A 25998-nucleotide genomic window follows, 5' to 3' on the forward strand; every position below is an offset into this window, starting at 1 on the left:
TCCACAACCATACAGACATTGTAATATCTCCACTAGTCCACAACCATACAGACATTGTAATATCTCCATTAGTCCACAACCATACAGACATTGTAATATCTCCATTAGTCCACAACCATACAGACATTGTAATATCTCCACTAGTCCACAACCATACAGACATTGTAATATCTCCATTAGTCCACAACCATACAGACATACTGACAGAATATGTCGGGTCAACGAAAAGAAGAAGAGGGGAAAGGGGGAGGGGTGCATGGATGGGGGAAGGGGAGTACCCCATATCTTATAGTCCCCCTGGAGGTAAGAGCTGGTATGATGCATCCTTTTGTCTGATTGGTGGCCGGTAGGTTGGCTGTCCTTATAGGACCCTAATATCTTACATTTCTACAGTCTGTCTGTGAGTCTGTCTGTTTCTCTGTCTGTGAGTCTGTCTGTGAGTCTGTCTGTTTCTCTGTCTGTGAGTCTGTCCATTTCTCTGTCTGTGAGTCTGTCTGTTTCTCTGTCTGTGAGTCTGTCTGTGAGTCTGTCTGTGAGTCTGTCTGTTTCTCTGTCTGTGAGTCTGTCTGTTTCTCTGTCTGTGAGTCTGTCTGTTTCTCTGTCTGTGAGTCTGTCCATTTCTCTGTCTGTGAGTCTGTCTGTTTCTCTGTCTGTGAGTCTGTCTGTTTCTCTGTCTGTGAGTCTGTCCATTTCTCTGTCTGTTTCTCTGTCTGTGAGTCTGTCTGTTTCTCTGTCTGTGAGTCTGTCCATTTCTCTGTCTGTGAGTCTGTCTGTTTCTCTGTCTGTGAGTCTGTCTGTTTCTCTGTCTGTGAGTCTGTCTGTTTCTCTGTCTGTGAGTCTGTCCGTTTCTCTGTCTGTGAGTCTGTCTGTTTCTCTGTCTGTGAGTCTGTCTGTTTCTCTGTCTGTGAGTCTGTCTGTTTCTCTGTCTGTGAGTCTGTCTGTTTCTCTGTCTGTGAGTCTGTCTGTTTCTCTGTCTGTGAGTCTGTCTGTTTCTCTGTCTGTGAGTCTGTCTGTTTCTCTGTCTGTGAGTCTGTCTGTTTCTCTGTCTGTGAATCTGTCTGTTTCTCTGTCTGTGAATCTGTCTGTTTCTCTGTCTGTGAGTCTGTCTGTTTCTCTGTCTGTCCACTCAAATGGGGCCAACAGTTCATGGTGAAACTCAATATTCACTCCAAAACAAATTGCACCCAAACAAACTACCCATAATCCTCTCAGAGAGAGAGTGAGAGGTCCAGTCCTCCACAGTCCCATAATCCTCTGGGGTTCCAGAAATGTCTGTCTGAATGCCAGACAGACCTGGCAACATTCTAGAATGTCCCGTTGTTCCACAGCTGAGTCGGTTCTCTGGGGTGTTCTGATCTGGTCCTGTCCTGGCCTGAGAGGGCAGAGATAGAACGCTCTGGCAGGAACGTGTGTGTGTGTGTCTCTCTGTGTGTGCGTGTGTGTGTGTCTCTCTGTGCGTGTGTGTGTGTCTCTCTGTGTGTGCGTGTGTGTGTGTGCGTGTCTGCGTGTGCATGCGTGTGTGTGTGTCTCTCTGTGTGTGTGTGTGTGTGTGTCTCTCTGTGTGTGTGTGTGTGTGTCTCTCTGTGTGTGTGTGTGTGTGTGTGTCTCTCTGTGTGTGCGTGTGTGTGTCTCTCTGTGTGTGCGTGTGTGTGCGTGTGTGTGTCTCTCTGTGTGTGCGTGTGTGTGTGTGTCTCTCTCTGTGTGTGTGTGTGTGTGTGTGTGTGTGTGTGTGTGTGTGTGTGTGTGTGTGTGTGTGTGTGTGTGTGTGTGTGTGTGTGTGTGTGTGTGTGTGTGTGTGTGTGTGTGTGTGTGTCTCTCTCTCTGTGTGTGTGTGTGTGTCTGTGTGTGCGTGTCTCTCTGTGTGTAAATCTTTGTAATTGTGACTTATTTTGCCACGGATTAGATCTATAATATGTAATAGGTTTAGTTATGATGTTATCAACAAGACGTGTCCATGGTTGTTTTGGTAGGAACGTGCTGAACTAAACTAAACCGTGCAAGCCAACAGTGAAGTACGGTGGCTGCTGAGGGTCATACAGAACCACAGCGCTGAGCTTTCATATGGCACCCTATGCACTATACAGAGCTCTGGTCTAAAGTAGTGCACTATATAGGGAATAGGGCTCTGGTCTAAAGTAGTGCACTATATAGGGAATAGGGCTCTGGTCTAATGTAGTGCACTATATAGGGAATAGGGCTCTGGTCTAATGTAGTGCACTATATAGGGAATAGGACTCTGGTCTAATGTAGTGCACTATATAGGGAATAGGGCTCTGGTCTAATGTAGTGCACTATATAGGGAATAGGGCTCTGGTCTAATGTAGTGCACTATATAGGGAATAGGACTCTGGTCTAATGTAGTGCACTATATAGGGAATAGGACTCTGGTCTAATGTAGTGCACTATATAGGGAATAGGACTCTGGTCTAATGTAGTGCACTATATAGGGAATAGGACTCTGGTCTAATGTAGTGCACTATATAGGGAATAGGGCTCTGGTCTAATGTAGTGCACTATATAGGGAATAGGGCTCTGGTCTAATGTAGTGTACTATATAGGGAATAGGACTCTGGTCTAATGTAGTGCACTATATAGGGAATAGGGCTCTGGTCTAATGTAGTGCACTATATAGGGAATAGGGCTCTGGTCTAATGTAGTGCACTATATAGGGAATAGGGCTCTGGTCTAATGTAGTGCACTATATAGGGAATAGGGCTCTGGTCTAATGTAGTGCACTATATAGGGAATAGGGCTCTGGTCTAATGTAGTGCACTATATAGGGAATAGGGCTCTGGTCTAAAGTAGTGCACTATATAGGGAATAGGGCTCTGGTCTAAAGTAGTGCACTATATAGGGAATAGGGCTCTGGTCTAAAGTAGTGCACTATATAGGGAATAGGGCTCTGGTCTAAAGTAGTGCACTATATAGGGAATAGGGCTCTGGTCTAAAGTAGTGCACTATATAGGGAATAGGGCTCTGGTCTAAAGTAGTGTAGTATATAGGGAATAGTGCTCTGGTCTAAAGTAGTGTACTATATACAATAGGGTTCTGGTCTAAAGTAGTGTACTATATACAATAGGGTTCTGGTATAAAGTAGTGTAGTATATAGGGAATAGTGCTCTGGTCTAAAGTAGTGTACTATATACAATAGGGTTCTGGTCTAAAGTAGTGTACTATATACAATAGGGTTCTGGTCTAAAGTAGTGTACTGTATACAATAGGGTTCTGGACTAAAGTAGTGTACTATATACAATAGGGTCCTGGTCTAAAATAGTGCACTATATAGGGACTAGGGCTCCGTTTGGGCCACACTCACAAAGACATAGAGGACAAGTGAATCTCTCAGTAGCAGTAGAGAACAGGGACACACAGTGTGGACTTCCTCACATGCATCTGAAAATGGTGGGTCATTACCTCCAGCCAATGTGAAGCTACACCAATCCTTTAAATGATTGACGGGGTGCTAGTACACACTTCTAGAAAAGGGCAGGAGAACCCGGAGCACAGCCAGGGAGTTGTTGAGCGAGGGTAGCGTTTGGTTAGCGGTCGTACACATGGACACAGCTAGCAGGCCTGCTAGTTTCCCTTTAGCAGTAGTCAACCTGAACACAGCTAGCAGGCCTGCTAGTTTCCCTTTAGCAGTAGTCAACCTGAACACAGCTAGCAGGCCTGCTAGTTTCCCTTTAGCAGTAGTCAACCTGAACACAGCTAGCAGGCCTGCTAGTTTCCCTTTAGCAGTGGTCAACCTGAACACAGCTAGCAGGCCTGCTAGTTTCCCTTTAGCAGTGGTCAACCTGAACACAGCTAGCAGGCCTGCTAGTTTCCCTTTAGCAGTAGTCCTTGTCAACCTGAACACAGTGGGGGATGTGATCAATCCCGTGGGGTCAAAATATGGTCCAAAAAAATAAACAGTAAAATGTTTCATATTTTCAGACCAACAAGTCTTCTGGACCTGTAATCAACCAATCAATCAACAAACCAATCAATCAATCAATCAACCAATCAACCAATCAACCAATCAATCCATAGGATCTGGACCTGCTGTGCGCTAACGGTCCCCTCCAGTAGGTGTGTTGTCTCTTTCTACACCAGAACACTTTAGCAATCTATCAATCAATCAACCAATCAATTTATCAATCAACCAATCAATCTATCCATCAACCAATCAATCTATCAATCAACCAATCAATCTATCAATCAACCAATCAATCTATCAATCAACCAATCAATTTATCCATAGGCCAGGGATGTAGCGGCAGGGTAGCCTCGTGGTTAGAGCGTTGGACTAGTAACCGAAAGGTTGCAAGTTCAAATCCCCGAGCTGACAAGGTACAAATCTGTCGTTCTGCCCCTGAACAGGCTTTGTTGAATTTGTTCTTAACTGACTTGCCTAGTAAAATAAAGGTAAAATAAATCAAATAAAATGGTCTTCCCCCGTTGGTCAGAAGTTGCTTTCGGCGCCCTCCTCTGGGCGTGTATAACTCTGAGCCCTCTCCTCCAGACAAATGTCCTCCATCAGAGTGCTGCAGTTGTTAGTGCCACCATGTGGTGTGGAGGGACACTGCAGGGAGGATTGAGTCTTTGTTTTATCCGTCCTGTGGTGGCAGGACCCCACCAATCTACTGCTCTCATTGGGGGTGATGGAGGTTGAGGCAGGGTTAGGATCTGGGTCGTAGTCGGGGTTGGGGGTCAACTGTGAGTCTTTAGGGTCGCTGCTGTTGTCTTGGACACCGGCCAGGTTGCCGGTGACGATGCTGCCACTTTTGACATGAGGCGCGTGGCTGTATGTATGACGGTACTCTTCCTCGATGTCTTTACCCAGCTTCCACCTCTTCCACTTTTTCAACATCTCAGACTGGACCTGGAGAGAGACAAACAGATGGAGGGAGAGAGAAGGAGGGAGGAAAAAAGAGAGAGTGAGAGAGCGCGAGAAAGAGAGAGAGAAAGAGAGCGAGAGAAAGAGAGAGAGAGAGAGAGAGAGAGAGCGAAAGAGAAAGAGAGAGAGAGAAAGAGAGAGAGCGAGCGAGAGAGAGCGAGAGAGAGCGAGAGAAAGAGCGAGAGAGAGAGAGAGAGAGAGAGAGAGAGAGAGAGAGAGAGAGAGAGAGAGAGAGAGAGAGAGAGAGAGAGAGAGAGAGAGAGAGAGAGAGAGAGAGAGAAAGAGAGAGAGAGAGAGAGAGAAAGAGAGAGAGAGAGAGAGAGAGAGCGAGAGAGAGAGAGAGAGAGAGAGAGAGAGAGAGAGAGAGAGAGAGAGAGAGAGAGAGAGAGAGAGAGAGAGAGAAGCAGATGAAGACAGATACTGATAAGATTCTATAAGAGGGGGGAGACAAGAGAGAGAGGGGGAGAGGGAGAGAGGAGTGAGAGGGAAAAGGGCATTCAGACTCACCTCTTTGTTGACGAAACAATACAAGATGGCCACCAGTAGGCCCTGTAGAGAGGGAGAGGTTAAGAACACCTTATCACCATGGTAACACACCGTAACACCACATTAGTTTAGTTTATTAGGATCCCCTTTAGCTACTGCACATGTCTCAGCTACTCTTCCTGGGGTCTAAATAAATGACAGTAAAAGCAGTGGGAGAACAAGTATCCAGTTGTCATACTTGGGTAAAAGATTACTTAATAGAAAATGACTCAAGTAAAAGTGAAAGTCGCCCAGAAAAATCCTACTTGAGTAAAAAAATAAAAAAGTATTTGGTTTTAAATACACTTAAGTATCAAAAGCAAATGTAATTGCTAAATTATACTTACGTATCAAAAGTAAAAGTATAAATCATTTCAAATTCCTAATATTTAGCAAACCAAATGACATGATTTTCTTGTTTTTATTTTATTTACTTTTGTAAATTTGGGTGCCAGCGGAAATGTATGAAATAAAAGTAAAAGTTGTCAAAAATATGAATAGTAAAAATACGAGAAAAAAAACGACTTAGTACTTTAAAGTACTTTCAAATATTTTTACTTTAGTACTTTACACCAGTAATTAATAGACAAGAACAAGATAAGATGGTACATGAAATATTATTTGTTTTATATATATATATATATAGGAAAGACACCAAGAGACAACAAAATAATATTTACACACTATTCATATGTACATGTTCATATTCAAATTGCAGTCTATTACTACCCTATTTCACCTCTATGACAGCGTTACATCTTATCACCATGGTGACACAACATACCACCACATTACAGTCTATTACTACCCTATTTCACCTCTATGACAGCGTTACATCTTATCACCATGGTGACACAACATACCACCACATTACAGTCTATTACTACCCTATTTCACCTCTATGACAGCGTTACATCTTATCACCATGGTGACACAACATACCACCACATTACAGTCTATTACTACCCTATTTCACCTCTATGACAGCGTTACATCTTATCACCATGGTGACACAACATACCACCACATTACAGTCTATTACTACCCTATTTCACCTCTATGACAGCGTTACATCTTATCACCATGGTGACACAACATACCACCACATTACAGTCTTAATAATGTTATGCCCTGTGGGACCTGGCCAAAAATAGTGCACTATATAGGGAAGAGGGTGCCATATGGTATTTATCCAATGATACCTATACAGGAAGTGATTTAAGTTTGATCTCCTGACCTGGAAGGAGTTGAAGAGGAGGTCGTAGAAGAGGCGGATGAGACGCATCTTGGAACCTTTGGGGACGGACTCATCGATGACTAAGGTGAAGAGGATGGCGTGAATACCCAGCAGAGGGATGAGGGTCAGAGTGGATTTAGCCAGCCTGAGAGAGAGAGAGAGAGTATGAGGGAGAGAGAGAAGGTGAGAGAGAGTATGAGGGAGAGAGAGAAGGTGAGAGAGAGTATGAGGGAGAGAAGGTAAAAGAGCGAGGGAGAGAGTATGAGGGGGAGAGAGAAGGGGGAGAAGGTGAAAAAGCGAGGGGGAGAGATAGAGAGTTATCAAATTAAAAGAAGAAGGGCAGAAGGGGCGAGAGGAAAAGTTGGGGTCATAAAAGGAGAATGTTACAGAGACCAACCACACAATAGACACACAACTCGGTAACCTGTTAATATATCAGGTACATGAGAAGGGAAGATGGGATGGAGGGATTTGAAGACCTCAACCACCTGAACTTGTAATCTGTGTATCTCATCTGATGGGCCTTGAGCTTCGACATCAGGATCTTTATAATCCGGATGAAGATAAAGAAATTCATCTGAGAAAGAGAAAAAAGACAAAAGGAGAAAGAAATTAAGCCTAAATATTAGCAGCTGTCTGTCTGTCCGTCTGTCCGTGTGTGTGTGCGTGTGTGTGTGATGTAGGCAGGGTCTCCCAGAACTATAACTTCTTCTACTAACATACATGGACACTGTAAACATGATGAATGCAGGAGGAGTCCTGCCTCCACTGTAAACATGATGAATGCAGGAGGAGTCCTGCCTCCACTGTAAACATGATGCATGCAGGAGGAGCGCTGCCTCCACTGTAAACATGATGAATGCAGGAGGAGTCCTGCCTCCACTGTAAACATGATGCATGCAGGAGGAGTCCTGCCTCCACTGTAAACATGATGAATGCAGGAGGAGTCCTGCCTCCACTGTAAACATGATGCATGCAGGAGGAGTCCTGCCTCCACTGTAAACATGATGAATGCAGGAGGAGTCCTGCCTCCACTGTAAACATGATGCATGCAGGAGGAGCGCTGCCTCCACTGTAAACATGATGAATGCAGGAGGAGCGCTGCCTCCACTGTAAACATGATGAATGCAGGAGGATTCCTGCCTCCACTGTAAACATGATGCATGCAGGAGGAGACCAGCCTCCACTGTAAACATGATGAATGCAGGAGGAGCGCTGCCTCCACTGTAAACATGATGAATGCAGGAGGAGACCTGCCTCCACTGTAAACATGATGCATGCAGGAGGAGCGCTGCCTCCACTGTAAACATGATGCATGCAGGAGGAGTCCTGCCTCCACTGTAAACATGATGAATGCAGGAGGAGTCCTGCCTCCACTGTAAACATGATGCATGCAGGAGGAGTCCTGCCTCCACTGTAAACATGATGAATGCAGGAGGAGCGCTGCCTCCACTGTAAACATGATGAATGCAGGAGGAGTCCTGCCTCCACTGTAAACATGATGAATGCAGGAGGAGCGCTGCCTCCACTGTAAACATGATGAATGCAGGAGGAGCCCTGCCTCCACTGTAAACATGATGAATGCAGGAGGAGCGCTGCCTCCACTGTAAACATGATGCATGCAGGAGGAGTCCTGCCTCCACTGTAAACATGATGCATGCAGGAGGAGTCCTGCCTCCACTGTAAACATGATGCATGCAGGAGGAGTCCTGCCTCCACTGTAAACATGATGAATGCAGGAGGAGCGCTGCCTCCACTGTAAACATGATGAATGCAGGAGGAGTCCTGCCTCCACTGTAAACATGATGAATGCAGGAGGAGTCCTGCCTCCACTGTAAACATGATGCATGCAGGAGGAGTCCTGCCTCCACTGTAAACATGATGAATGCAGGAGGAGTCCTGCCTCCACTGTAAACATGATGAATGCAGGAGGAGTCCTGCCTCCACTGTAAACATGATGAATGCAGGAGGAGTCCTGCCTCCACTGTAAACATGATGAATGCAGGAGGAGTCCTGCCTCCACTGTAAACATGATGCATGCAGGAGGACTCCTGCCTCCACTGACTGCTAGTGGAATGAGAACTGTGTTTAGCTATACCTGCTGAACTGGGTTAAAATAGCAAATCATTGAAGATGTAAAATAAAATTTTAAAACATTAAGACTTGATCACTGAATGGACCTAATCAAAAAGTATATCTAATAAATAGTAACAATTTTGGAATTTATCAAATTTATATATTTTTTAAAATAAAAATGAAGATTTATGATTTATGCGATATTCCAGTTACTGGATTTAATATATCAGTGCTTGTGCATCAGAGTACCTCATGTTGAAATACTCTAGAAGCTGATGCAGATAGTTAATAAGTTATTTTTATACATCAGAATACCTCATGTTGAAATACTCTAATGATCAATGGAGAGAGAAGGAGAGAGAAGGGGAGAGAGAGAGAGAGAGAGAGAGAGAGAGAGAGAGAGAGAGAGAGAGAGAGAGAGAGAGAGAGAGAGAGAGAGAGAGAGAGAGAGAGAGAGAGAGAGAGAGAGAGAGAGAGAGAGAGAGAGAGAGAGAGAGAGAGAGAGAGAGAGAGAGAGAGAGAGAGAGAGAGAGAGAGAGAGAAAATAAACTCACCAGGTAAGCTAACAGGATGGGAGAACGTATAATCCACCAGTAACCCATGTTGATGTTCCTCTCCCAGCACCTAAACAACATCATCATCATCAACATCAACATCATCACTACCATCATTATCATCACCATCATCATCATCATCAACATCATCATCACCATCACCACCATCATCATCATCACCAACATCATCATCCTCATCATTATCATCATCATTATCATCACCATCATCAACATCATCACGATCATCACCATCACCACCATCATCATCACCACCATCATCACCACCATCATCATCATCATCATCATCATCATCATCATCATCATCATCATAATCTTCACCACCACCAACATCATCATCATCATCATCATCATCATCATCATCATCATCACGATCATCACCATCACCACCATCGTCATCATCACCACCATCGTCATCATCACCACCATCGTCATCATCACCACCATCATCACCATCATCACCAACATCAACACCATCATCATCCTCATCATTATTAGCATCACCACATTCCCACGTTCGCAGGAGACTGCATCCACTGTAAAGGCTCCATATGTCGGCTCAATCGGAAAAGACCTTTAAATGTCAAGAGCTCTATGATGTGGATCCACCACTGATCTGATTATATCTCAGCCTAAATCTACATACTCTGCATATGTAATGTTTTCCAAGTAGTGAGCTACAGAGAATGTGTGGTCTAACTCTAAGGAGTGAGAGAGCGAACAGTCTAAGGAGAGAGAGGGGGACCTTCTAAGGAGAGAGAGGGGGAACAGTCTAAGGAGAGAGGGAACAGTCTAAGGAGAGAGGGAACAGTCTAAGGAGTGAGAGAGAGAACAGTCTAAGGAGAGAGAGGGAACAGTCTAAGGAGAGAGGGAACAGTCTAAGGAGTGAGAGAGAGAACAGTCTAAGGAGAGAGAGGGGGAACAGTCTAAGGAGTGAGAGAGAGAACAGTCTAAGGAGTGAGAGAGAGAACAGTCTAAGGAGAGAGAGGGGGAACAGTCTAAGGAGTGAGAGAGAGAACAGTCTAAGGAGAGAGAGAGGGAACAGTCTAAGGAGAGAGAGAGGGAACAGTCTAAGGAGAGAGAGGGAACAGTAAGGAGAGAGAGGGGGAACAGTCTAAGGAGAGAGAGAGAGGGAAAAGTCTAAGGAGAGAGGGGGAACAGTAAGGAGAGAGAGAAAGGGAAAAGTCTAAGGAGAGAGAGGGAACAGTAAGGAGAGAGAGGGGGAACAGTCTAAGGAGAGAGAGGGGGAAAAGTCTAAGGAGAGAGGGAACAGTAAGGAGAGAGAGGGGGAACAGTCTAAGGAGAGAGAGGGAACAGTCTAAGGAGAGAGAGGGAACAGTCTAAGGAGAGAGAGGGAACAGTCTAAGGAGAGAGAGGGAACAGTAAGGAGAGAGAGGGAACAGTAAGGAGAGAGAGGGGGAACAGTAAGGAGAGAGAGAGGGAACAGTCTAAGGAGAGAGGGGGAACAGTCTAAGGAGAGAGAGGGGGAACAGTCTAAGGAGGGAGGGAACAGTAAGGAGCGAGAGGGAACAGTAAGGAGAGAGAGAGAGGGAAAAGTCTAAGGAGAGAGAGGGAACAGTAAGGAGAGAGAGGGGGAACAGTCTAAGGAGAGAGGGGGAACAGTAAGGAGAGAGAGAGAGGGAAAAGTCTAAGGAGAGAGAGGGAACAGTAAGGGAGAGAGAGGGGGAACAGTCTAAGGAGAGAGAGAGGGGGAAAAGTCTAAGGAGAGAGAGGGAACAGTAAGGAGAGAGAGGGGGAACAGTCTAAGGAGAGAGAGGGAACAGTCTAAGGAGAGAGAGGGAACAGTCTAAGGAGAGAGAGAGGGAACAGTCTAAGGAGAGAGAGGGGGAACAGTCTAAGGAGAGAGGGGAACAGTAAGGAGAGAGAGAGAGAACAGTCTAAGGAGAGAGAGGGAACAGTCTAAGGAGAGAGAGAGGGAACAGTCTAAGAGAGAGGGGGAACAGTCTAAGGAGAGAGAGAGGGGGAACAGTCTAAGGAGAGAGAGAGGGAACAGTCTAAGGAGAGAGAGGGAACAGTCTAAGGAGAGAGAGAGGGAACAGTCTAAGGAGAGAGAGGGAACAGTCTAAGGAGAGAGAGAGGGAACAGTCTAAGGAGAGAGAGAGGGAACAGTCTAAGGAGAGAGAGGGAACAGTCTAAGAGAGAGAGAGAGAACAGTCTAAGGAGAGAGAGAGAGAACAGTCTAAGGAGAGAGAGGGGGAACAGTCTAAGGAGAGAGAGAGGGAACAGTCTAAGGAGAGAGAGGGAACAGTCTAAGGAGAGAGGGAACAGTCTAAGGAGAGAGAGAGGGGGAACAGTCTAAGGAGAGAGGGGGAACAGTCTAAGGAGAGAGGGAACAGTCTAAGGAGAGAGGGAACAGTCTAAGGAGAGAGAGGGAACAGTCTAAGGAGAGAGAGAGGGAACAGTCTAAGGAGAGAGAGGGAACAGTAAGGAGAGAGAGGGGGAACAGTCTAAGGAGAGAGGGGGAACAGTCTAAGGAGAGAGGGAACAGTCTAAGGAGAGAGGGGGAACAGTCTCAACTCATAATGGGTTTTAATCAACATTAGCATATATTTTTTTAATAAAAAAATTTAAAAAATTAACCTTTATTTTACTTGGCAAAAAAATATGTATTTTAAAGAGAGCTCTGAAAACTCTTAGTCGTAGAAGAGTGATCATTTACCTCACCGATTTTAACTGATCATATTTGGGTAATTCCACAGTAACCGAATGACACTGAGACTCAGATGTTTCACTCTAAAATGTATACTAAACAAAAGCATTGATTTCATAGTTTAACAAACCCATACAACTCTATGCACAAGCACTACTTTTAACAGTTTACACTGAACATTTGACAAAAACGCATTTACAGGAGGAACTGTGCAGATGTTTTTCCAGTAAATGTTTACATTTTGTATTTACTTTATACATTTGTTCAAAGTAGAGACTTGTATTGGTTTACTAAGAAAAGATGTGTCTCAGCATCATTCCATTACCATGGAAACGGCACATTTAATAAATCATATTTATTCACTCACTCTTCATTCTCGTACAGGTATTTGACTATCACCCACGGCAACACGAATATCAGAGGAGCACCTGATGAGAAGGAGAAAAGAGAGAGGGAGGATCACCAATCACACACATCTAAAAACACACACACACACACACACATACACACACACACACACACACACACACACACACACACGCACGCACGCACGCACACACACGCACACGCACACGCACGCACGCACGCACGCACGCACGCACGCACGCACGCACGCACGCACGCACGCACGCACACACACACACACACACACACACACACACACACACACGTACACACGCACGCACGCACGCACGCACGCACGCACGCACGCACACACACACACACACACACACACACACACACACGCACACACGCACGCACGCACGCACGCACGCACGCACACACACGTACACACGTACACACGTACACACACACACACACACACACACACACACACGCACACACACGTACACGCACACACACGCACACGCACACACACGCACGTACACGCACACACACGCACACACACACACCCACACCCTCCTCACCCCAGCCGATAAACAGGTAGATGCCGAAGTAGTTCCTCTCAGTGAACACAGTGACGACCAGGAGGCTGTGCAGGTAGATGCCTTCCACCAGCAGCCAATAGTTGTTGGCGATGACGCTGTACTGCATCATCACCATGGCGATACGGCACCCGGCAACCGTCTACGAGAGAGACAGGAAGAAGTCCATATATAAAGACGTTGCTATGCAGAGACACACACACCTGGATAACACACACACACACACCTGGATAACATACACACACACACCTGGGTAACACACACACCTGGATAACATACACACACACACCTGGATAACATACACACACACACCTGGGTAACATACACACACACACCTGGGTAACACACACACCTGGATAACATACACACACACACTTGGGTAACACACACACCTGGGTAACATACACACACACACTTGGATAAACACACACCTGGATAACATACACACACACACCTGGATAACACACACACCTGGATAACATACACACACACCTGGATAACATACACACCTGGGTAACACACACACCTGGGTAACATACACACCTGGATAACACACACACCTGGATAACACACACACACACCTGGATAACATACACACCTGGATAACACACACACCTGGATAACATACACACACACCTGGATAACATACACACCTGGATAACATACACACACACACTTGGGTAACACACACACCTGGATAACATACACACACACACTTGGGTAACACACACACCTGGATAACATACACACACACCTGGATAACACACACACCTGGATAACATACACACACACCTGGATAACATACACACCTGGATAACATACACACACACACTTGGGTAACACACACACCTGGATAACATACACACACACACTTGGGTAACACACACACCTGGATAACATACACACACACACTTGGGTAACACACACACCTGGATAACATACACACACACCTGGATAACACACACACCTGGATAACATACACACACACCTGGATAACATACACACCTGGATAACATACACACACACACTTGGGTAACACACACACCTGGATAACACACACACACACACTTGGGTAACACACACACCTGGATAACATACACACACACACTTGGGTAACACACACACCTGGATAACATACACACACACACTTGGGTAACACACACACCTGGATAACATACACACACACACTTGGGTAACACACACACCTGGATAACATACACACACACACTTGGCCTGGGACAAGACTACTATAAACTCAGCAGAAAGAAGAAACGTCGTCTTTCAAATAACTTCACAGACCTTCATTGTAAAGGGTTTGAACACTGTTTCCCAGGCTTGTTCAATGAACCATGAACAATGAATGAACATGCACCTGTTGAACGGTCGTTAAGACACCAACAGCTTACAGACGGTAGGCAATTAAGGTCACAGTTATGAAAACTTAGGACACTAAAGAGGCCTTTCTACTGACACGGAGGGTCGTCACACAGAGTGGGAGGGACGTCACACAGAGTGGGAGGGACGTCACACAGAGTGGGAGGGACGTCACACAGAGTGGGAGGGATGTCACACAGAGTGGGAGGGTCGTCACACAGACTGGGAGGGACGTCACACAGAGTGGGAGGGACGTCACACAGAGTGGGAGGGACATCACACAGAGTGGGAGGGACATCACACAGAGTGGGAGGGACGTCACACAGAGTGGGAGGGACATCACACAGAGTGGGAGGGACGTCACACAGAGTGGGAGGGTCGTCACACAGAGTGGGAGGGTCATCACACAGAGTGGGAGGGACGTCACACAGAGTGGGAGGGTCGTCACACAGAGTGGGAGGGACGTCACACAGAGTGGGAGGGTCGTCACACAGAGTGGGAGGGTCGTCACACAGAGTGGGAGGGACGTCACACAGAGTGGGAGGGTTCGTCACACAGAGTGGGAGGGTCGTCACACTACTGACTCTGAAAAACACCAAAAGAAAGATGTCCAGGGTCCCTGCTCATCTGCGTGAACGTGCCTTAGGCTGCAAGAAGGCATGAGAACTGCAGATGTGGCCAGGGCAATAAATTGCAATGTCCGTACTGTGAGACGCCTAAGACAGCGCTACAGGGAGACAGGACAGACAGCTGATCGTCCTCGCAGTGGCAGACCACGTGTAACAACACCTGCACAGGATCGGTACATCCGAACATCACACCTGCGGGACAGGTACAGGATGGCAAAAACAACTGCCCGAGTTATCACCAGGAGGCGAACACATCCCTCCATCAGTGCTCAGACTGTCCCCAATAGGCTGAGAGCGCTACAGGCTGGACTGAGGGCTTGTCGGCCTGTTGTAAGGTCTCCATCAGTGCTCAGACTGTCCCCAATAGGCTGAGAGAGGCTGGACTGAGGGCTTGTCGGCCTGTTGTAAGGTCTTCAACAGACATCACAGGCAACAACGTCGCTGGACCAGACATGACTGGCTGTTGTAAAAAGTGCTCTTCACATGACTGGCAAAAAGTGCTCTTCACGGTTTTGTCTCACCAGGGGGTGATGGTCGGATTTGCGTTTATTGTCGAAGGAATGAGCGTTACACCGAGGCCTGTACTCTGGAGCGGGATCGATTTGGAGATGGAGGGTCCGTCATGGTCTGGGGCGGTGTGTCACAGCATCATCGGACTGAGCTTGTTGTCATTGCAGGCAATCTCAACCCTGTGCGTTACAGGGAAGACATCCCCCTCCCTCATGTGGTACCCTTCCTGCAGGCTCATCCTGACATGACCCTCCAGCATGACAATGCCACCAGCCACACTGCTCGTTCTGTGCGTGATTTCCTGCAAGACAGGAATGGCCAGCGAAGAGCCCGGATCTCAATCCCATTGAGCATGTCTGGGACCTATTGGATCGGAGGGTGAGGACTAGAGCCATTCCCCCCATTCCCTCCGGGAACTTGCTTGTGCCTTGGTGGAAGAATGGGGTAAAATCTCTCATCAAGAACTGGTAAATCTGGTGCAGTCCATGAGGAGGAGATGCACTGCAGTACTTAATGCAGCTGGTGGCCACACCAGATACTGACTGTTACTTTTTTCCCTCTTTGTTCAGGGACACGTTATTTCATTTCTGTTTGTCACGTGTCTGTGAAACTGGTTCAGTTTATGTCTCAGTTGTTGAATCTTGTTATGTTCATACAAATATTTACACATGTTAAATTTGCTGAAATTAAACGCAGTTGACAATGAGAGGACATTTCTTTTTTTGCTGAGTTTATATAACAGACACACAGCCAATGGAATTAGCATCAAGGATACTATAAATACGCAGTGTCTAAGTTATCGCTAACCTATCCAGTGTGTGTGTGTGTGTGTGTGTGTGTGTGTGTGTGTGTGTGTGTGTGTGTGTGTGTGTGTGTGTGTGTGTGTCTACCCGATGGTGGGTGTCAGCCCCGGGGCCAGGGGGACGGACAGGGAGTCTAGCAGGACATCTTTAATCAGGATGGAGACAGCACGCAGGATGAAGGAGGAAAACAGATTCATATGGATGTTGTTCCTCATACAGTGGAGCTTCCTGTAGAGGAGAGAGGAGAGAGGAGAGAGGAGAGGAAGTGGAGAGAGGAGAGAGGAGAGAGGAGAGGAAGAAGAGGAGAGAGGAGAGGAAGAGGAGAGAGGAGAGGAAGAGGAGAGAGGAGAGGAAGAGGAGAGAGGAGAGGGGAGAGGAGAGAGAGACAGAGAGAGAGACAGAGAGAGAGAGGGGGGGAGAGAGAGAGGGGGGGGGGGCAGAGAGACACAGAGAGAGAGGGGAGGGGGGAGAGAGAGAGAGAGAGAGAGAGAGAGAGAGAGAGAGAGAGAGAGAGAGAGAGAGAGAGAGAGAGAGAGAGAGAAAGAGAAGAGAGACAGAGGCAGAGGCAGAGGCAGAGAGAGAGAGAGGGAGAGACAGAGAGGGACAGAGAGAGAGAGAGAGAGAGAGAGAGAGAGAGAGAGAGAGAGAGGTGAGAGACAGAGAGAGAGAGAGTGAGAGGACAGAGAGAGAGAGAGGGAGCGAGAGAGAGAGAGAGAGGGGGCAGAGGAGAGAGAGAGGGAGAGAGAGAGAGAGAGAGAGAGAGAGAGAGAGAGAGAGAGAGAGAGAGAGAGAGAGAGAGAGGGGGGGCAGAGAGAGGGAGGGGGCAGAGAGAGAGAGGGAGAGAAGGGGAGAGACAGAGAGACAGAGAGAGAGTGCGAGAGAGAGAGAGAGTGAGAGAGAGAGAGAGAGAGAGAGAGAGAGAGAGAGAGAGAGAGAGACAGAGAGAGAGTGCGAGAGAGAGAGAGTGAGAGAGAGAGAGAGGGAGAGAGAGAGAGAGAGAGAGAGAGAGAGAGAGTGAGAGAGGGAGAGAGAGATGAAGACACAGAGAAAGAGAGAGGAGTTAACATGGGTTAGCGGTGGAATAATGTTAGTTGTGTTGGTACTTGTTTTACCCGGGGCATATCTCATCGTATGTCTCATAAGATCTTGTTTTTTATTCATTTTAATATTTTGCCTCCCTCCCTTCCTCCTCAGCTTTCGCTCACTCCACATCTCTCTCCCTATCCTCACTCTGTTCGATCTCTACACTCACTCTCTTCACTCCCATCCCACCATCCTTTCTCTCTTCCCTCTCTCCCTCCTCCCGCTCTCGCTCACCTGAATGATACCAGGATGCCCAAAGCCAGTACCAGGGCTCCGAGGGAGAGGGAGTAGCCCACTGTGTACATGGCCCGGAACTTACTGAGGATGCTACCATAGTGCTGCTGCAGAGAGAGAGAGAGAGAGAGAGAGAGAGAGAGAGAGAGAGAGAGAAAGAGAGGGTGAGAAAAAGAGAGAGAAAAGAGAGAGAGAGAGAGAGAGAGAGAGAGAGAGAGAGAGAGAGAGAGAGAGAGAGAGAGAGAGAGAGGGTGGGTGAGGGGATTGGTGGGGTAGAGGGAGAGGAAGGTAGAGAGAGAGAGAGCGCGAAAGGGGAGGAAGGGGGCAGCCAGATGGTGGGAAAGAGAGGGGGAAGGGACCGAGTGGGAGTGTGGGAGAGAAGAGAGAGAAGTTAGACTCATCCTGCATTGGCTATTACGTAACACAAACACAAACACACCCACACAAACCCCCCCCACCCACACACACACACACACACACACACACACACACACACACACACACACACACACACACACACACACACACACACACACACACACACACACATACACAAACACACACACACATTTGCACACACACACACACAAACACACACACACACACACAAACACACACACACACACACCCCTCTCACCTGTCCTGGGTCGTCCTGCTCACACTCACTGGTGTTCTTTGGGGCCCAGCGTCCGTCCCCACTGCACACTCTATACACCACACCCTGCTGGACTGGAACACACACACACAAAGGCATGGATATTACCAAGACAATTAAAATCTGTTTTGTGATTGAAGAACCTGCTCATCTTTCTTCCCAGTTGTCTCACACACTGCCAATATCAACCCCAAATTATAACATACACCACTACAAAAACATAATGTAAAATAACACCACTACAATAATATACTATACAATAACACCACTACGATAATATACTGTAAAATAACACCACAACAATAATATACTATACAATAACACCACTACAATAATATACTGTACAATAACACCACTACAATAACATTATGTAAAATAACACCACTAGGATAATATACTGTATATACTGTCCCAATTTTGGGACACATCCTCAGTAGTGTGCCTTCGAATCAGTGGGTGTTTCGGCCTTTAATCACTAAACACCCTCATCAAAGGTGGCCAGCTAAAGGGTAATCAAGCCTTAGCTTGTGTCCCATGCCCAATTAAGATGTCCCACGGGACTATGCAAGGCAGGGGCGTCCTCTTCCCTGAGCCAGCCATACAGCTGACCGCATACCTCATATGCCCCCTCAAGTTGGAGGGATCTGAATTGGGTTCTCAGGTGGGGGCGGGGGGTCATGAAGTTATAGCCCAGCAAGGGTCCTTCCGTTTGATCCAGATCCACTGGCTGCCTCTTTCAGCTGCTTGAGAAACTGCTCTGACGGTCTGTCGCAGAGCCTGTCTATGGATTCCAAGTTCTTTCAGCAACCTGATGATGGAAGAAGCCACGAATCCTCTGCATCCCATTTCAACTGGCCAGACCTTTGCATTCCAGCCACGCTGAGTTGCGTCTGCTGCCAACTCTGTGTAACGCAGTTTCTTACGCTCGTAGGCCTCTTCAACAGAGTTTTCCCATGGGACTGTGAGCTCTATGATGTACACAGCCTTTCGTGAAGGGGACCAGAGTACCATGTCTGGCCTAAGGTTGGTAGAAGCAATCTCAGGTGGAAAAATGAGTTGCTGGCCAATATCGACAAGCATCTTCCAGTCCCGGGCCATGGCTAGGTGTCCACTTTCTGGCTTTGTAGGAGGATACTTGGGCCTTTTCTGTCCCTCCCGGATGAATGTTGTTGTTTTGACGGGATTGCTTGTTTTTGGAGGTAATGAATTGGTTGCACTCCTCTTGGTCTCAAATGCTGCAGCCAGGCTCTTGAGGACCTGATTGTGCCTCCAGGTGTAGCGGCCTTGTGAGAGGCTGGTCTTGCAACCTGTCATTATATGCTATTTATACTACAATAATATACTGTAAAATAACACCACTACAATAATATACGGTAAAATAACACCACTACAATAATAAACTATACAATAACACACACACACACACACACACACACACACACACACACACACACACACACACACACACACACACACACACACACACACACACACACACACACACACACACACACACACACACACACACACCCATAAACACATGCACACACACACAAACACACACACACACACGCACGCACACGCACACACACAAACACACGCACAAACACACCTTTGCGGTAAACACACACACACACACACACACACACACACACACACACACACACACACACACACACACACACACACACACACACACACACACACCCATAAACACATGCACACACACACAAACACACACACACACACGCACGCACACACCAATATAACACACACACAAACACACGCACAAACACACCTTTGCGGTACCAGGGCAGGTACCATGGACAGGAAACATTGACTGTTGTTCCAGGAAGTCCATCTGGCCAGCAGGCATACTGGTCAAACGTCCTGTTACACACCAGTCCTGTGGAGGGGTCAAACACCAAAGGTCAAACACCAAAGGTCAAACATTCCTGTACTTCACCTGTTAAACACAGCTATAACACACCAATATAACACAGCTATAACACACCAATATAACACAGCTATAACACACCGATATAACACAGCTATAACACACCAATATAACACACCGATATTACACACCAATATAACACAGCTATAACACACCAATATAACACAGCTATAACACACCAATATAACACACCGATATTACACACCAATATAACACAGCTATAACACACCAATATAACACACCTATAACACACCAATATAACACAACTATAACACACCAATATAACACAGCTATAACACAGCTATAACACACCTATACAACACAGCTATAACACAGCTATAACACACCAATATAACACAGCTATAACACACCAATATAACACAGCTATATAACACACCGATATTACACACCAATATAACACAGCTATAACACACCAATATAACACAGCTATAACACAGCTATAACACACCAATATAACACAGCTATAACACAGCTATAACACACCAATATAACACAGCTATAACACAGCTATAACACACCAATATAACACAGCTATAACACAGCTATAACACACCAATATAACACAGCTATAACACAGCTATAACACACCAATATAACACAACTATAACACACCAATATAACACACCTATAACACACCAATATAACACAACTATAACACACCAATATAACACAACTATAACACACCAATATAACACACCAATATAACACAACTATAACACACCAATATAACACAGCTATATAACACACCAATATAACACACCTATAACACACCAATATAACACAACTATAACACACCAATATAACACACCAATATAACACACCAATATAACACACCAATATAACACACCAATATAACACAACTATAACACACCAATATAACACACCAATATAACACAGCTATAACACACCAATATAACACACCAATATAACACACCAATATAACACACCATATAACACAGCTATAACACACCAATATAACACACCAATATAACACACCGATATAACACAGCTATACAACACACCAATATAACACAGCTATAACACACCAATATAACACAGCTATAACACAGCTATAACACACCTATACAACACACCGATATAACACAGCTATAACACACCAATATAACACACCGATATTACACACCAATATAACACAGCTATAACACACCGATATAACACAGCTATAACACACCAATATAACACACCGATATAACACAGCTATAACACACCGATATAACACAGCTATAACACACCAATATAACACACCGATATAACACAGCTATAACACACCGATATAACACAGCTACAACAACATCACAGCGTGAGGCTGAGACTGACCTGTGGCGGGAGGCGTGGCGACGATGCTCTGAGAACACTGGTTCTTGTAGCTCGTCCATTGTTCCATCAGGAGCTTCAGAGATTTAGCCGAGGAGACCTGGGTACAAAAGGAGAACATTAATTCGACTCTGCTGAACCTCCCTCTAACTAAATGTGTGTGTGTGTGTGTGTGTGTGTGTGTGTGTGTGTGTGTGTGTGTGTGTGTGTGTGTGTGTGTGTGTGTGGAAGTGTCTGTACAAATGTACTCTCTTTTGTAAATATATATTTATTTATTTAACCTTTATTTAACAAGTCAAGTCAGTTAAGAACAAATTCTTAATTACAGGGTCAAACCAGGATGACGTTGGGCCAATTGTGTGCCGCCCAATCACAGCCGGATGTGATACAGCCTGGATTCAAACCAGGGACTGTAGTGACGCCTCTTGCACTCCTGGACCAGTGACTAGGCTGATCCTGGATCGGTGACTCGGCTGATCCTGGACCGGTGACTAGGCTGATCCTGGACCGGTGACTAGGCTGATCCTGGACCAGTGACTCGGCTGATCCTGGACCAGTGACTCGGCTGATCCTGGACCGGTGACTCGGCTGATCCTGGACCGGTGACTAGGCTGATCCTGGACCAGTGACTAGGCTGATCCTGGACCGGTGACTAGGCTGATCCTGGACCGGTGACTCGGCTGATCCTGGACCAGTGACTAGGCTGATCCTGGACCGGTGACTAGGCTGATCCTGGACCGGTGACTCGGCTGATCCTGGACCGGTGACTAGGCTGATCCTGGACCAGTGACTCGGCTGATCCTGGTCCGGTGACTAGGCTGATCCTGGACCGGTGACTAGGCTGATCCTGGACCAGTGACTAGGCTGATCCTGGACCGGTGACTCGGCTGATCTTGGACCGGTGACTAGGCTGATCCTGGACCAGTGACTAGGCTGATCCTGGACCAGTGACTAGGCTGATCTTGGACCAGTGACTCGGCTGATCTTGGACCAGTGACTAGGCTGATCCTGGACCGGTGACTCGGCTGATCCTGGACCGGTGACTAGGCTGATCCTGGACCAGTGACTAGGCTGATCCTGGACCAGTGACTAGGCTGATCCTGGACCAGTGACTCGGCTGATCCTGGACCAGTGACTAGGCTGATCCTGGACCGGTGACTAGGCTGATACTGGACCGGTGACTCGGCTGATCCTGGACCGGTGACTAGGCTGATACTGGACCGGTGACTCGGCTGATCTTGGACCAGTGACTAGGCTGATCCTGGACCGGTGACTAGGCTGATCCTGGACCAGTGACTAGGCTGATCCTGGACCGGTGACTAGGCTGATCCTGGACCAGTGACTAGGCTGATCCTGGACCGGTGACTAGGCTGATCCTGGACCGGTGACTAGGCTGATCCTGGACCAGTGACTAGGCTGATCCTGGATCAGTGACTAGGCTGATCCTGGACCGGTGACTCGGCTGATCCTGGACCGGTGACTAGGCTGATCCTGGACCAGTGACTAGGCTGATCCTGGACCGGTGACTCGGCTGATCCTGGACCAGTGACTAGGCTGATCCTGGACCGGTGACTAGGCTGATCCTGGATCAGTGACTAGGCTGATCCTGGACCAGTGACTAGGCTGATCCTGGACCGGTGACTAGGCTGATCCTGGATCAGTGACTAGGCTGATCCTGGACCAGTGACTAGGCTGATCCTGGATCAGTGACTAGGCTGATCCTGGACCGGTGACTAGGCTGATCCTGGACCGGTGACTCGGCTGATCCTGGACCGGTGACTAGGCTGATCCTGGACCAGTGACTAGGCTGATCCTGGACCGGTGACTAGGCTGATCCTGGACCAGTGACTAGGCTGATCCTAGACCGGTGACTAGGCTGATCCTGGACCAGTGATTAGGCTGATCCTGGACCGGTGACTAGGCTGATCCTGGACCGGTGACTAGGCTGATCCTGGACCAGTGATTAGGCTGATCCTGGACCGGTGACTCGGCTGATCCTGGACCGGTGACTAGGCTGATCCTGGACCAGTGACTAGGCTAATCTTGGACCAGTGACTAGGCTGATTCAGGCTGTATCACAATTGTGTGTTAGTGCAGGTTTTAAATGAATTTATGTAAATCCTGCAGCGTAGGAACATTCTCACCATCAACAGAGTGATGAAATGAAGACCTTACACCTGTCTGTGTGCGTGTGCGTGTGTGTTTCAGAAGATGTAATGTGTTGTGGTTAAAGCCAGAGAGGTCAGGTGGTCTGGTGACTCTTAATGGTAAAAAATAAACAGCACCCAGACTGCTGTCTGATCTGCAGAGCTTTGATAAGGAACAAAGGTTAGCAATTACTAACTCTGAGGCTCAGTCTAGACATATGTGTGTGTGTGTGAGAGAGAGAGAGAGAGAGAGAGAGAGAGAGAGAGAGAGAGAGAGAGAGAGAGAGAGAGTGAGAGAGAGAGAGAGAGAGAGAGAGAGAGAGAGAGAGAGAGAGAGAGAGAGAGAGAGAGAGAGAGAGAGAGAGAGAGAGAGAGAGAGTCTTACCTGGGTGTAGCCAGAGAGGGTGAGCAGAGATAAGAGGACACACATCTGGAACATCCCACCTGGCTACGCTGGGAGAGGAGGGGTTGGGGAGGGGACTCAACTCATCAGGGGCCCAGCCTGGTCTACCCTACAGGCTACACACACACACACACACACACACACACACACACACACACACACACACACACACACACACACACACACACACACACACACACACACACACACACACACACACACACACACACACACACACACACACACACACACACACACACACACAGAGAGGAGATAACACACACACACACACACACAGAGAGGTAGTGAGAGAGATAAATGTCACATTGGGTTTTTACTCAATTACCGTACAACAGACCACGTGCGTGCTGTTAAAATAGGCAACAAACACACACATTTCTTCTCACAGGGCCGTGGGGTGAGACAGGGATGCAGCTTAAGCCCCACCCTCTTCAACATATATATCAACGAATTGGCGCGGGCACTAGAACAGTCTGCAGCACCCGGCCTCATCCTACTAGAATCCGAAGTCAAATGTCTACTGTTTGCTGATAATCTGGTGCTTCTGTCACCAACCAAGGAGGGCCTACAGCAGCACCTAGATCTTCTGCACAGATTCTGTCAGACCTGGGCCCTGACAGTAAATCTCAGTAAGACCAAAATAATGGTGATCCAAAAAAGTTCCAGTCACCTGGACCACAAATACAAATTCCATCTAGACACAGTTGTCCTAGAGCACACAAAAAACTATACATACCTTGGCCTAAACATCAGCGCCACAGGTAACTTCCACAAAGGTGTGAACGATCTGAGAGACAAGGCAAGAAGGGCATTCTATGCCATCAAAAGGAAGATAAAATTCAACATACCAATTAGGATCTGGCTAAAAATACTTGAATCAGTTATAGAGCCCATTGCCCTTTATGGTTGTGAGGTCTGGGGTCCGCTCACCAACCAAGAATTCACAAAATGGGAAAAACACAAAATTGAGACTCTGCATGCAGAATTCTGCAAAAATATCCTCTGTGTACAACGTAGAACACCAAATAATGCATGCAGAGCAGAATTAGGCCGATACCTGTTAATTATCGAAATCAAGAAAAGAGCTGTTAAATTCTATAACCACCTAAAAGGAAGCGATTCCCAACCCTTCCATAACAAAGCCATCACCTACAGTGAAATAAAGAGTCCCCTAAGCAAGCTGGTCCTGGGGCTCTGTTCACAAACACAAACACATTCCACAGAGCCCCAGGACAGCAACACAATTAGACCCAAACAAATCACGAGAAAACAAAAAGATAATTACTTGACACATTGGAAAGAATTAACAAAAAAAACAGAGCTAACCAGAATGTCATTTGGCCCTAAACAGAGAGTACACAGTGGCAGAATACCTGACCACTGTGACTGACCCAAACTTAAGGAAAGCTTTGACTATGTACAGACTCAGTGAGCATAGCCTTGCTATTGAGAAAGGCCGCTGTAGGCAGACATGGCTCTCAAGAGAAGACAGGCTATGTGCTCACTGCCCACAAACTGAGGTGGAAACTGAGCTGCACTTCCTAACCTCCTGCCCAATGTATGACCATATTAGAGAGACATATTTCCCTCAGATTACACAGATCCACAAAGAATTCTAAAACAAACCCGATTTTGAAAAACTCCCATATCTACTGGGTGAAATACCACAGTGTTCCATCACAGCAGCAAGATTTGTGACCTGTTGCCACAAGAAAAGGGCAACCAGTGAAGAACAAACACCATTGTAAATACAACCCATATTTATGTTTATTTATTTTCCGTTGTGTACTTTAACAATTTGTACATTGTTACAACACTGTATATATATATATATACAATATAACATCTGTAATGTCTTTATTGTTTTGAAACTTCTGTATGTGTAATGTTTACTGTTCATTTTTATTGTTTATTTCACTTTT

At 46.6% G+C, this 25998-nt stretch overlaps 1 protein-coding gene and 1 long non-coding RNA gene across 3 annotated transcripts; both read right to left on the bottom strand.

Moving 5' to 3' along the window:
- Positions 1–392: 392 nt before the first annotated feature.
- On the bottom strand, positions 393–24147 carry LOC127932519 (glucagon receptor-like). Its single transcript, XM_052528383.1, has 16 exons — positions 24038–24147; positions 21509–21605; positions 19991–20098; positions 18175–18266; positions 17538–17644; positions 16343–16448; positions 15835–15868; positions 15662–15667; positions 15583–15596; positions 12887–13046; positions 12325–12385; positions 9269–9338; positions 7127–7215; positions 6639–6783; positions 5384–5425; positions 393–4861 (listed from the first exon to the last, which is right to left on the bottom strand). The coding sequence occupies exons 1-16, from the start codon at positions 24089–24091 to the stop codon at positions 4442–4444; spliced, it is 1605 nt and encodes a 534-aa protein (XP_052384343.1). The 5' UTR covers positions 24092–24147; the 3' UTR covers positions 393–4441.
- On the bottom strand, positions 13173–14408 carry LOC127932520 (uncharacterized). Of its 2 annotated transcripts, none has more exons than XR_008145793.1 (5): positions 13990–14408; positions 13714–13833; positions 13558–13637; positions 13257–13296; positions 13173–13216 (listed from the first exon to the last, which is right to left on the bottom strand). It is a non-coding gene; the product is annotated as an uncharacterized LOC127932520 (long non-coding RNA). The 2 variants fall into 2 exon arrangements; XR_008145792.1 differs by having other exon boundaries at positions 13714–13854; positions 13971–14408.
- Positions 24148–25998: the final 1851 nt, after the last annotated feature.

This window comes from Oncorhynchus keta, chromosome 10, assembly GCF_023373465.1.
Source record: "Oncorhynchus keta strain PuntledgeMale-10-30-2019 chromosome 10, Oket_V2, whole genome shotgun sequence".
In the NCBI taxonomy this organism is placed as follows: domain Eukaryota; kingdom Metazoa; phylum Chordata; class Actinopteri; order Salmoniformes; family Salmonidae; genus Oncorhynchus; species Oncorhynchus keta.

What these genes read in the sequence shown, in the direction of transcription:
- LOC127932519 (XM_052528383.1), bottom strand. Translation starts at nt 24,091, where the DNA reads ATGTTCCAGATGTGTGTCCTCTTATCTCTGCTCACCCTCTCTGGCTAC. An exon ending in CGCCACGCCTCCCGCCACAG is followed by an intron (nt 20,099 to 21,508) that starts GTCAGTCTCAGC and finishes ACCCCTCCACAG; the next exon opens with GACTGGTGTGTAACAGGACG. An exon ending in TCCTCTTCAACTCCTTCCAG is followed by an intron (nt 5,426 to 6,638) that starts GTCAGGAGATCA and finishes CCCTCTCTACAG; the next exon opens with GGCCTACTGGTGGCCATCTT.